Source organism: Athene cunicularia, assembly GCF_003259725.1.
Source record: "Athene cunicularia isolate RWA chromosome 20 unlocalized genomic scaffold, athCun1 chr20_part1, whole genome shotgun sequence".
Lineage (NCBI taxonomy): Eukaryota > Metazoa > Chordata > Aves > Strigiformes > Strigidae > Athene > Athene cunicularia.
This window is the reverse complement of record NW_020799125.1, coordinates 1,310,385-1,324,686: the sequence shown is the minus strand read 5'-3', so window position 1 is coordinate 1,324,686 and position 14,302 is coordinate 1,310,385. Positions and strand designations below refer to the sequence as shown.

The following is a 14,302-nucleotide window of genomic DNA, read 5'->3' as shown; positions in this document are numbered from 1 at the left end:
CGTTAGGAAATACAGCCAACTGCTGTAAAAGAAATTGTTCAGAGCTTTACTTCTATTTGGAAAGTTTTCTCACCCCGGTGACCCACATCTGCACCGCTGCTTCCTGAAGGCCAGAGGACAACTTCCAATTCTTCCTTCAGCTTCTCTGCATACAAGGAGAGGGGACAGCACAAGTGACAGGTACTGTACGTGTGTGTATTTCCTTCAAACAAGGGCAACATCCTCAGAGTCCTGAGAAAGCCTTCTGCAATTACCAAGTGTGTTGATAGCAAACATCTAAGTTATTCAATTGAAACACTTCTCAAATTAGACTTAATTCATGAGTCAGCATAAAGGGTGATTATAACATAGGAAGACAACTGAAAGCAGGGGAAAAAAATGAAAATGACATCAAGCTTGCTAAATATGTATTGTTTATTAAGGCTTGTATTCTCCTAGAGGAAAAAGTTAATCTGATGCTGTCCATTACCCCTTACAGGCAGTAACAGTCCAGAGACAGAGTTATACGTTCTAAATACAAGTCTAAATGATACAGATTAAACTTTATTTAAATTGGAGGTCCTTTTGGAGTAAATAGTATTCAGAAGATACTTGCTTTCTAATATAGTAAAAGATCCTCTACAATAAACACGTGCAGATTCAGTGTGCTAGAGCAGCGGACATGAGCACCATTTCCATGCTTAACTGGAACTCCAGTTGGTGACAGGTTCTCCGACGGTCCCCTCACTCCACAAAAACATGACAGCAAATTCAGTTTCTTAAAACAGGTTTTTTTACTCATCCAACAGAAAAAAATTAGACATACACACTGTCAATTTTAAACATCTGAGGCATAATCCATCATATTATCCGTACTATTAGTTCCTACGTTAAAGCTCAGCATTATTGGTATAAAAACTTTAAATGGCATTAGGATTTGGGGGGTGGGAGGGAGTAATGAAGGGAAGGATTAAAAATGATCTGCAATTAACTAATAACACCTGAAAGCTGAAACAGGTTTAAACACATTGTCCAAAAACCCCTGCAATGTTGATAGCATCACATTATTATTTAATTAAGCTACAAAAACCGTAAAGCAGAATTATGGCTGAGAGAAAGCATCGCACTCACTCTCGGCAGGATATGGGATAACAAATGCACACTGAAGCACTGGTTAACAGAATGTGAAAGGGAAATATTTTCCAGAGAAACAATTTCACTGACAATTTGATTTTCTACTAGACAGAAAAAACCAACATGGCGCATTAGCAGTTTTAAAAGTGTAATTGTACAGATAAATAAAGAGGCATAGCAGCTGCACAAAGTGATCTGAAATTTAGGTTTTTTTCATTTCAAAATTCTGAAGTGCAGTATCTTAAAAGTTTTTGAAATGACAAAAATCAATGCATGGTTTCTTACTTCCGCCATGAAGAAAAAGGGTTTGGGAGGAGGATAAAGGAAGATTTGTGATGTATTCTCCATAATCTCTATATCTGGCTAGGAACATAATTTGTGCCAAAATAAAGTCTTTGGGAAGCACTGATACTTTAGTATGCTCATGTATAGGTCCACATTAGGTTAATATAACTGTTTACCAACTTAAAAAAATAAAAAACAGACACACCTTTATTAATGATTTCTACAGAATTTTACACAGAAAAAAAGATACAAATTAATGCAGATCCACTTGGGCAAAAATAAACTACAATGTACTTAAAAGATGCGACAACTTAATTTCCCCTGCACGAGAAGATATATTGGAGCTGAAAGCTTTAGTTTGTCCTGATGCCAGGATACAGCACCAGCATACTTAAATTTTTGTTTCTGATAGTCGAATTTAATATCAGTTCTAGTATATATATCAAACTGTATATGTTTATTCTTATTGTTTGTTTCGATTCTGACGTTCCTGCAAAGAGAAAAAAGTTAAAAGTTAAGAAAGATTTTAGTCAAATGAACAAACAAAACGTTTCTAGTAGTAGAACAGAAATAACGTGATCCCAGATAAATATAAACTTTGTTGAAACATTGCTGCTACGTTTTATAAGTGTATTGTATGTATCTGATAAACCCAAGGACTTGCCAATTTAATATTTATGCGTAGCTTCAAGTGAAACAGCTGAATGAATACCTGCACAGTCCCTTCAAACTGACAGCAGATGAAGGTCAAAGTAAGAAAGGTATGGAATACCAACATTCCTAAGCAGAAACAGGCCCTGCAATATCCTACTTTCTGGATTATTTTAGTTACTGCAGTAGTAGCACAACCAATACACGAGCAGTGACTCCACAGAACCGGTGTCATTTTGAAGCACTCAAATTACTTTGGAGTTTAGTCACATTTGGCAGCAGTAGGGATTTGAGTTTAGAAATTCTGTTCCTCATTCTTCCTATCTGTTCAACTGTTCTGGGAGGCACTGTGAAATACTTGACAAGTCAGGGGGAAAAAAAAAACAAACAAACAAACCAAATCAAACAAACATCATCAGGTAGAAGAAAAGTTATGTGCTTTTGCACGGTCTGACAAAAACCGGCACAGCTAGACTGAACAAGCCAAGAATTTTTAAAAACATTCTAGTGCAGAAGCCAGTAGGCTCTCTGAAGTCTCTCTCAACAGCTTTTGCTAACCAAAATACCAAAACCAGATAAAGGTAACCTAAGGGATACCTGCAGGCACCCCTCCACTGCTGTTAAGTCTTCAAGCTAACCAACCTGTGCTCTCCCAGCAGCAAACAGCCATGCCTCTGCTCTAGCCTCTGCACAGGGTTCACACAGACAAGCTGAGCAATGCAGTAACAAAAATGGGGGGACTTTCTCAGTAACAATTTCAAGAGTCCCATAAGTTGCCGGACATGCAGAAGACAAAGACAACCTGTATCTTTAGGCCAGTGCATTTTTCCAGCTAAGACACCAGACTGACTAGCAAGGGTTCAGCCTTACTGTCTTCCATTTCATCCCAGCAGTGTTTAAAACCAACTGTAGAGTGCAAACCTGGCATGTAAAGACTCTGTGTACTGTGCTTGAATGCTTCAATATGGCATCAAATCCTATTTCAAGCAAGAAAATTGTGAAATCGCCTAAGCATAAACAACCATCAACTCCTAAACTAACACCTTCAGATTTTACTTGTTTGGTGGAATCTTTCTGTATAAAATTTATCTTGGAATTGTTTCTGTTGCAATGTAAAGCTGCTTTGCAAATATACCAAACATTAACTGTAACAGCCTGTATTTGCTACTTCAGCTGGTCACAACATAAAATCAGAAGAGTTTTTTAAAAATAGAATGTATTGATTTCTGCCTCCAGGCTGAATAATATTAATATTTCAATTTTCATAATAAAATTAAGTCAGAGTCTAGTATAATTCTTAACCAGTGATTTAAGACAGAAGGAAGAGTGCAAAACTTTTTTACCAAATCAACAAAAAAGCCAATGTAAAGTGGTATAATTTGGTTTAGAAATCTATATTCCTCCTATCTTTTCACTGCTGACCTATGAAAGCCACTTCTTAGTGGCAGAGTACTAGAGTCTCTTAGGTGTTGTACATTCTTAATGAAGAGAACTTATGGCTGCCTGCCATTTCCAACAAAAGGGGGTTAGAAAGGATCTAAACCTGAACTGTATCAACCCCATTTTCAGGCTTCCAAAAAAGTAATTGTTCCATCCTACTTCCATTTCGAAGGTGGCAAATCCCCTTTACTCTGCTTCACTGCACTACCATGCTCACGAGCCCATTCTTTTCCATTGCCACCTACATAACTTATTTTTAGTTTCCTGTGTAGTCATCCACTGACCTTCAGAATTAGACTTTCTTTTAAAATCAAAGTTTTCCATTCTCATGGACTAGTCCCACATAAATAGAAGACAGGCTAGCACCTGAGACTTCTAGCTGGTACCTAGAAAGTACGCTCATGGCATTCAGAGACTCAGCTCAGGCTTAACAATTCAGTAAAAAGTGCTATCTATTAAGCAAGTTATTAAGTAGTTCCTCCTACCTTGCTGCTTGCTTTCTCTCTCAGGCTAATCTGAGACTTCCTTTTAAGTGTCTGAAACCATATAAACTTGACAGGAAGAAAACTGATGCAACGATTCTTCATGCTCTTGAGCATGGCTGCTTTTTAGAAGCTCTAACTCTCAAATTCTCTTCTCTACTGCTATTTAGTACTACTGCAAGTAAGAACAAGCAGTTTTGTAAGCAAGTAACAAAGCTTTGTTCATTTTGGTCCTGAAGATCCATCTGGAGCCTTCAGTTTCTCTTCTCCAGGGGAATTCTGTGGTATCTCACAGGGGAGCTCCTGTTGCTTACTTCTCCTTCAGGACATTAATATGTATAGTATTCTGACTATACATTTTCCACAAAACCTGCAAAAGCTTCCAATTTGGAGACACTTATCCCTGTCAAGCTTCTGTTCCCTTCGTGTCAGTCTGAAGTAGCTGTCAACCTTCCTACTGAATTTCATCTGCTAAGGGCAGTGCAATGAAAGTATTAATCTTCTGACACAAAAATATAAATGTTTTCTTTGTATTCGGAAACACAGTTAGTATTAATCTTAAAGTATATATGTTTAACTACAGTTTTGGAAGGAGTACAATATTCTATCCTTCAAAGTTCTGCATCAATGAGTGTGTTCACAGAAAGCATACTAAAAGGAAATAGACAATGCTAGAAGAAAATAAGTATTTTAAGTGCCAACATGCACTAACACTTTACAATATTTAATCACCCAAAAGGAGAAATGGTAAGCTTAGTGGTCCGAGAGCTTTCTGAAGTAAGACCATGCAGCTCTTCCAACCCAACACCAAGGTGTAGTCCTTGGAATAGCCAAGTGCCTTGGCACAGACCAGAGGTGAGAGCACAGCAGCCCAGTTCAGAACTACAACCATCTGGTTAAATACAGATCTACGAAGACGAGCTGCTGACAGTAGATCAACCCATCTGTACTACCATGAGTTGTAAATATAAAATACCAAAAATCTGCAACAAGTTTATTTTCTTTACAATATTTTTAACCTCAGAAGACAATTGTGCTAAGACTATGCAAGCAGGTTTCTAGGGAATGTTAATAATTAATGACACATTATACTGTATTTTCTTTTTAAAGTTCTCTCACCCATGTTGCAACTTTTTTACATTTTAAAAGCATAAGCTTGGACCACAGAAGTTGCTCTCTTTGTGGATATTGTAGTGGCCCTAAAAACTGACTAAGAAATGGCAGGAGGGTCTGGAGAGATTTCATGCCACTCACTGTTTTGCTATTTCATTCCAGACACCAACATCCTTCTATTACTCCTCTCCAAGGTTCTGGGTCACCAGACTGGGCTTAAATATTTTATTACTACAACAAATCAAAAGCTGGACTTAGATCCAAAAATGAACAAACCTTCCCTTAATTCTAGATGATGATACAGCCCTTCAGCAATGCTGGTAACACTGATGAATCTTTGGCACTTTAATGAATATCATCCAGCATTATACCTGCCAAATCCTCATTTGATGATTTGGTGTTAACACAGGGGTTCTGAGATCAGCTGAACTCAGAGAACACATCAGAGCTCACTCACTCCGCACACAATAGTTAAGGAAATACTCGCTAGCAACAAACAGTAACCATCTAAAGAACTGAAATGCTACTGGCTTGCATTGTACAGATTATTCTTCCCTACTAAATATTTGTGTATAAATTAAAGCATTCAAGCCCTCCATGTGGAGATTTTTAAGAATTCTGGCCCTTTGTAATCACAACAGGGGTGAAATGAAAGCACAAAATTTCAACAATTTCAATTTTACTGCTAAACAGAGTATAATGAATAAAACCACAGCAACCTGAAAACCAATTAAGATGGCACAAATACAAAGAGCCATCTGAAAATGCCAGTTAGGTCATAGGATACATTAACTGGCAATAAGATTCATCAAAAATTATTGTCATAGGAAGGTTAACTTGGTTAAGGCTTCAACGTCAATAGCACAAACTTCTCAACAACAATAAGCTGAAGTGTGTGCATATCCTGCAAAGAAACTCTTCCAGCCATCAGCTGGACTTCTGAAATTCATTTAGTCAATGGAGGGAAAAACATTAACTTTCCAGACAGAACTTTTATAGAATGCAATCCGACAAGTAGTATCTTATTTTTCATTCCCTCCCTGTTGATCTGCTTTACCTCTCTAGCACTATTATCTTCCTCAGCGTACTTCAATTGTCTGTGTATTGTCCTATTTTCTAAGCTATTTGGAGGAATCTAAGAAATGTTAAATTAGACTTCAGAGTTTATTTTCTGAATGCGTCATACAAGCTAGAGCTTCAATTTTAAATGAGGCAGAAAAAATGCATTATTTTGAAAAATTGATCTTATTATAAAGCAGTGACCTGGCTAAGAATATTGTATCAGCGCTTGAACTGAAAATAGTTGTGTACATTAGAACAACCCAAAGCAGCATCAGCCCCTGAGCTACTACAAAGCAAAGGAAGTTTGGCTTTCAGCACGAGCCATTGGGATCTTCCTCAGGCCAGTAAATTAACCGTTCAAGACGAGATGTCCTATCACTTTCCCAGTATTCTCACTCCTTAAACATGGACAATATTCTCCCCTCCAGACCTGGCATCAAATCACAGAGAGACTCGGCAGCAAAAAAACCCAATCACCCCTCCCCTACGCTGTAAACACCTGACAACAGAGCCCAGGCATTCCAACTTAGTCAGGATTCTCTCCTGCACAAGGGAACACCTCTCCAAGACAGAGGCTGCATTAAATATCAAATTGCTAACTGTCTGCTGAAGGAATCAAGTGTGGAAGTAAAAGTTTTTAGGTTTTAGCTTGTGGAATCTGGCAGGGAATACACAAGAAAAAGCTCAACTCTTAAGCTCTCCTTCCAGACTCCGTTGAGGTATGCCATGCACATCCTATCTGATGATGAGGAAGAGCTGCGCTGAAGAGTTCTTAGGACACTGATCTCCTTTTCTCTCCTAATTTAAGGGTATATTCTATGAAGACTGTTTAAAACAATTTTAGCTGCACTCTTAAATGGCAACAAAACCTTTAAAATGGCAACTTTAATTTAAGCTCTGGGAACACACTTTAAGTCTTTGCTTCAAAAAGATTTTGAAGCTGTACAGAAAGTCTGGTGAAACACTATCAACATCAAGCAACTTGAAGTGTTACTTAGCTAGTAACTACACATCCCAACACCTATTATTTTGTCAGCCCATACTTCTAGACTGCTTAATTAAAGGTGTTCTTGAAACTGAGGTCATGGGATAGATAGGCACAGATGTCTCTTGCATTAGACTTAGAGCCATGAAAGCATATCTATGTTTTTACTACCCTTTACCAGCTACTGCTCAAATTTCTCTTACTACGTTTTCAGTTACTGCCCAAATTTCTCCTACATTTCACTCAAAACTTCTTTTCAAGAATTAGTAGACAGATTAGACCTGGAAACTGAAAACCTTTATTTACCCAAATAATAATACATGTGACTTCAGCAGCAGAAATGCAATCCTTCTAGCACTATTCCAGCAATTTTACGCAACTTTCTTTTCCAGAGAGATCAACTGAACAAACAAGATCAGGCTTCTTGCTCTTAAAGGTGATGTACAAGTTTCAAATGCCAATACAAGTATCAATTCTGACAGCCTAGTTCCAGTCAAACAGTGTCAAAACATTTCAGATTTTAAGGCAAAAATCTTCAGTGGCAATCACTGGCAGAATCCAATTCCAAACCAGAAATTCATTTTCTAGTTTATTAACCATTTTAAGATTAAAAAAAATTTAACTCAAAAAACCCCTTTACCTGCAATACTGCTTAGCTTTCTGCTTTGAAACTAATTAGCTATGAAATTGTCACAGACAAATAAGCATGTTTGTTTTTTTGTGTTGTTAAACACGCATAAAACCATCAAGTTGAGATGTATTAAAAAACATTTCGAATTCCTACTTACATTTTTTCCACCATAGCAGCCTTCACATTTCATTTTCCCCATATCTGTGTATAAAATAAATTTTTTAATAAGTTTACCTTCCGCACCACCTCCTCCTCTTCTTGGCGCTTTTCATAATGAGAAAAGTCATCAAAGATGGAGGTCGTGTGCTTGTAAGTAGCAATAATTTTAAGCACTTGTTTTGCTTTTTCTAAGGGCACCTCCTGTGTATCACGGGAGTTTGTAACGGGTTTGTTGTCATTGTTCTCCAGCCTGATGTGTCGGAGCTGGTTGTTGGGCACATCCTTCACAAAGATCCACTTGACATCAAATTTCCCCTTCCACTTGTCCTGAGACCAGACACCTGCACTGGTGCCATAGTCCACAGGTGATTTCATCTCTGCTACTCCACAGAAGTGTCCACTGCCATTGACACTGAATAGCAAGTAGACTGGACCCTTGCTATTCATGGACCGAAAAGCACTGTCCAGGCGTTTGTTGCCATGTTCTGTACTACACCAAATAGAGTATTTAATGGAACGATGAATATCATCCTCAGAATAGCTCTTTATTATGAACACACGTCCATTTTTAAGGTTCCACTCAAAATCTTTAGGGTTATAGCTGTGAGCAGCTTTCAGTTTTTCAAGAACAGGATGGGACTCGCCACTTGGAACAGGGTTGGGCTGGGTACTGCCAGCTGAGCTGCTGTCATTACCAGTTCCTCCACTTTGGCCAAAAGCTGCATTTCTGTTGCGAGGAGCTACCCAGCGATTCTGGGGAGGCTGCTGAGGGGTCTGATACTGCGGCTGAGTCAAGGGAGGAGGCTGAGTTGGAACAGGCTGAACAATTTGTTGCTGTGGCTGTGGAACAGACTGAGGAGAAGGTATCTGTTGGGGGGCAGGAACTTTTGCCACAGGACCCTTATTGTCCCAAGTACCTATGTCCATATTATGCTTTATAGGCGGAGGTGGCAATGCTCCTCCGATTACAGGTCCAGTTTTTGTTTTCATTTTAGGCTGTGGTTTCGCAGGCTTGCTAGCTATAGCAGCCCAAGAGGTTGGTTTAGATACTGGCAAGTTTACATTAGATCCACCATTACCAGAGAGGGCACCTGTCATCCCGGCACTGTTGACAACAGAACCTACTGTTTTCACTGCAGAAGTTGTAACATCTCCACCAATCTTAAGTCCAACCATTCCCTGTTCAATACTGTTCATTCCAGGAGCTTTATTTAATGTATCATTATGAAATCCTGTTTGTCCATCCACAATGGTACCACCCAGTGAACTAGGTGGGTAGCTGTAACTGCTCCCATATGCTGAGCTCTGAGTCTGCTGTCCTTGGGATCCGCTTGTTCCCCAAGCTGAGAAGGCAGGATTTTCAGGGAAAAAGTTAAACCGGTGTTGATAGATATTATTTCCCAGGCCCCCAGGCTGTCCAAAAACAGCATCGTGCATAAAATGATGATCTCCATTACTGAGCTGTCCATAGGTGGTGAGATATGGGATAGGAGGATCTCCTCCTGTAGACCATGGTGCTTCACTGAGAGAATAGGGGAACCCAATGGATGGTGGATAATAACTGGACAGATAAGGATCAGTCATTGATGGATAGCTACTGTTCTGTTGAAGAAGGAAAAAAAAAGAAAAAGGTAACTTCAGATATAAAACCCCCTTCATTTATAAATAGCTACAACACTGTTCATCACCAAATAGAAAAGTACAATAGAGACAAGGTAATTTAATTTCTAGTTACAGATTTTAGCTTGCACTCCAAAGAAGACTGAGGGCTAAACAGCTGTATCTGGGCACCCCAGGATTAGAGGCTCACCGTAAGGTTAGTAGTTGAGATCTGGAAAGCATAGAAGCTTAGTTACATTACAATGGGTATTTAGTGCCTCCTTCTAGAATTATTTAATCTACTAATACTCAAAAATATTTCATGGAACTTATACCGAGGTATTTGGCATTTCTAGGTCGCTATACGGGATAAGTTTTAATTAAATTAATATGACAACACATATAACAGAAAACACCATTATAGTCCTCATGATGGAGTTGTTCTGGGGGGCCAAGAGTCCCCAACAATCAAAACATACCTGGAGTGGTAAAACAGGGAAAGACTACTTCTGACAGACAGGTTCACAGCGAGATCACACATTAAGCTGCATGTCAAGTTTGCTCTAAGTAGATCTAACTACAAACTGGAATTAAGGTGACTGGTATACTGGAGACAAACATATGCAAACACGGCATGTGATATGTGGCATCCAAACTGCTTGAGAAAGACCTTTATCAGTCTTTTGCAAGTCTCTTCCTCCCTCAGTGGTAAAGTTAAAACCATGCAAGGTTGTTTCTGAGTGTCCTCCCAAAGAGGCCATCTTTTCTACTCTACAAGACAAGAGACTGACTGGCTATCAACCAGCAGATTCTCCTCTGAAATTCTACATTTTCCTCCCTTTCAACTGCTTCTTAGACCAAGCTGACAAGCCTTTCCTTCCACTCTGAATCTTCTGCTGACACCTGATTCTGAAGCATTCCTTATTTTTCTCATTCAACAATGCAAAAGAACAAACAGAGAATATTCCAATAGGTTTTATTCCCCTTTAAATAAAACTTGAAGCACATATATTGGAGATTTTCCAAACCGACACTCTAACTGTAATTACGAGTGAGGGGGAGGGAAGGTCAACATCTGTTAATGAGTCAAACAGTAGCTTGCCTTTCCTTACTCATGAAGAAAGATTATTTTAAGAGGAGGAACTAAGATTTATTTCAAACTAAGATTTCAAACTTGAAAAAAATGTAGCTGCAAAATCAGCAAAACTGCACCAGAGCTTCAGTCATTTTTCTGAAAATCAGATTATTTCTCAGCTTATTCAAAAAATGAAGTAAAAGAACTCCTTGCTGAAGATAAGCAATATAAAAATATTAAAAATACCCAACTGATACAGAATAATTTTTGCTGCTCATTTTGCAGTGACTCCCTCCCATGACACCCCAAAGCCAGAGTAATTCAATATCCTTATTTTCCATAGACAGAATTATACCATAAAATGCCTCCATGACTTACATACAGTACTGCAAACACTTCTGAGATTTAAACAGCCTAAATCCAAGATTATTGATTCAAAAGAAATAATCTCTGCTACTGTTCATGCTGCCTTCATTTATGTGCAAATTCTATCGTTAACAAGAGGTACACAATCTGCCTTTCTATGAGAAGATCCTCTAAAATACGTTAAATTTTGTCAGACTCACAGGATAAAATAATCAATATTTAGCATATGAAAACATTTTTCTAAAAGACCTTACTTTGAGACTGCTATGTGTTATATCTTAAAGTATCAATATAAGAAAAATGTAAAAACAAATGCAGGTGAAAGGGAGGACACATAAATAGTCCTCTGGAGATATTTATGTTGATATATTCTACAGATTTAGAACTTAAGACAAAAAAGAATAAGCCTACAGACAGCAAGTGTTTTGTCCCAGAATATTTCTGCTAAAGGATTCTAGACAATTCCTAAGACTGTCATCTCCTGCCACACAGCCTGTAAAGTTTCCAGAAGGATTCTAACAAGATTAAAGGAAAGTATCAGACATCCTTACAAAACATTCAATCTATTTTGACTGGCGTTATGCCAGAGTGTGTAAAAGAAACCCAGATAGAAATCCTTCACTGCAACTGCAGAACATTTATTTCAACAAACTTATCCTTGACCTTTCAGCACCCTTCCGTGTTTCTTTTTGTTTGTTTTTTAAAACACAAACCAAACCAACCAAACCAACCATTCTGTTCATTATAGGAATTATGGGACTTCTTCCCAAAGTACACTGCTTGCTAGTAATTCCCTGTTATCTTTTGGTTCTGGATGACATTACACAGGAGATGTCTTTTTTGCTCTGAGCACAACTTTGTACATGAATACTCTATTTCACTCAGGTCCTTTTGCACTTAAAGTGACTTCTAGTGTGCTTTGTAAAAAAGAAAAGCTATTGCATCTCAGATTTGATTTGTATTAGCTACTGGTACTTGGATACTAGCACCTTTATGGAAAGAAAAGAAGGCACCACTACTCAGGAGCAGTTTTCAACAGAAGGATGGGAGACAATTATATTTCACTTGATTATATAACATGCTCCATACTCATTTTCAAGACTAATTTGTATTTTTAAAAGATGAAATTAATACAGTATTGCCAACCTACATTTGATCTTTGATGTCAATGATATTGTTGTGTCAGCTGGGGTTTTAATTCTGAAGTAGTTTTTTAATTTCTTAAATGTGTTTCAAATCTTTTTGTAAGTCACTTATATTTTACAGTAATTTTAAAGGGCTGAATAAGTCTGGCTGAATAACTAGATAATAAGGCTTTGTTCAGAAACATGGTTGTCTCCAGTATAAAATCTCGCAGTTCTAATTAATGCTACTGTCACTTTCCACTTGAAATTGTAAGATGACCTACACAATTATTTCTTGCAGCATGCCAATTTCTTACTCCAGCATAAATAAAACAGTCAATGGAGCTACACTTTCATGTAAGAAAACTTTATTAGAATTATGGAAATTCTAACAGTCATAGCAATTTTTCCATTTAAACCTAATAATTGGGCTTGTTGACAGGTAAGACAGATTTCCTACAATTGAACTATAATAGATGGTTCTACATTTTTTTCTATATAAGTTTAATGTTCAGTTTATTTCACATGAGAAAAATATACCTCAGTTTTAAGTTATAAAAAAGGGCATACAAATGGGAAGTGGAATTTCGAAAAAAGAGAAAGGTGAAAACCTCAGTTTCTTTCAAAACTTATTTTGCATTACAAGAGAAAATTTTACTTCCTTGTTTCCTGTTTTTATACCTGCTACAGTACATTAACTCCAGAGAAGAGGGAATGTTTCCCATTAAATCATTTTAACTTTGTACAAGAACATGTCTATGCAGCAGAGGACTCAAGCTTAGCTCAGAAGCCAGAACCACACAGGGCAGAGCTCAGAAGATAATTCAAGTTGTCATTTACACACTTGTCCCAACTTCCACAGAGGTGTGTCTCGATTGCTTCCAAGATGGAAACGAGCTCAAGTATATCTATATCATGCTATTTGCACCCAAAAACTGCTGTGATCCAAAACCAACTCATAACACAGCTCCATCAACCTGACTGCCCTACTAAAATTGTTTAATACACCTTGAAGACAACTGATACACAGTACACTAATTGACACTGTTTGCTCCAGTGCTTGTGTTCAAGATTAAATCACAATTTCCACAAATAAAACAGGCCAGCACATTGGATGCTAGAATTTTTTTTTGCATGTAGAACGATTTTCTTTTGCAAGTAGCTTCACTGATGTCACCAATATTAATGGTGGCATCTATCAGTTTCAGGCCCAATTATAAATTTCCCTTTTAAAACATAACGCTTAGCCTTTCTACAAAGAAATAACAACATATATCAGGAGCTCTCTCTCTGAAATGGTACTTTATATTTGCAAAGAAAACTCTTTGCATCTCCATTTTCTGTACATTTTGTTCACTTTAAAGATTTGCATGTTAAATCAAAAATTACTTCAATTAGAAGATATTTATAATGATATTTAAGTCATGGATGTTGATTTAACATACATTATAATGAACTGGATTATATCAAGAGTTTATATTACAGTGCCTTACCCTTAAAACACATTTTTAATTCTTAGATATTTCAGAGGACATGAAAGAACCTAGAATATTTGCTGAAGTGTAAAAAGCAAGTGGGACAACTCTACAAGGTGTCTAGAAAGCCCTGAAACCAAGTTTCAACTAAGCTAATTTCTAGGATTATACAAACTATACGTATCAGGAGAGCCCCAAACCAGAACCTTCAGACTCCCACGTGCAACTCATCTATTAAAGAACTCTAAGATCACATAGTCTGTCACAGTCCAACCATATCAATAACCTGAAATTTGAGGAGCAATCAGCAGACACTAGTTGGAGCATTAACTTCATTTTCACTTGTGGCCATCTGGATATGCAGAGTAATATTAGCTTTGTGAGCACAAACGCTAGTTGTATTACCAAGTAACACAATATGCTAGTCATTTCTTTTTCCATTTCTATTTAAGGAATTTGCTCCCTCAACACAATCCTATGAATTGAGTGCCAACAGCATGCCTAAGAAAAAAACCTAAGTTAAAAATACACTAACCTGATTTGACTGCCCAGAAAGGTAAGGTTCAAAATCGTTGTCATGAACTGTATCCTTCTGATGTAACGAACCATTTTGTACTAAAAGAAAAAGGTTACAACAGATTATAACACTGCTTAGTAGCATTTCAGTAAAGAGTTCCACCCTATGTTATTCCATGAAAAGCCGATTTCTTATGCAAGGCATGGAGCTGTCTCTTATACACAT

General features: G+C 37.6%; 1 protein-coding gene across 1 annotated transcript in view; it reads right to left on the bottom strand.

Moving 5' to 3' along the window:
• Window positions 1-396: 396 nt before the first annotated feature.
• Window positions 397-14,302, bottom strand: part of YTHDF1 (YTH N6-methyladenosine RNA binding protein 1) — a 29,939-nt gene continuing 16,033 nt past the window's right edge. The window contains exons 4-6 of the mRNA XM_026862042.1: window positions 14,096-14,176; window positions 7,997-9,523; window positions 397-1,888 (exon numbers count right to left, since the gene is read on the bottom strand). Of these exons, the coding sequence (XP_026717843.1) occupies window positions 1,862-1,888; window positions 7,997-9,505 (1,536 nt within the window). The 5' untranslated portion in view covers window positions 9,506-9,523; window positions 14,096-14,176 and the 3' untranslated portion in view covers window positions 397-1,861. The remainder of the gene's footprint in view (window positions 1,889-7,996; window positions 9,524-14,095; window positions 14,177-14,302) is intronic.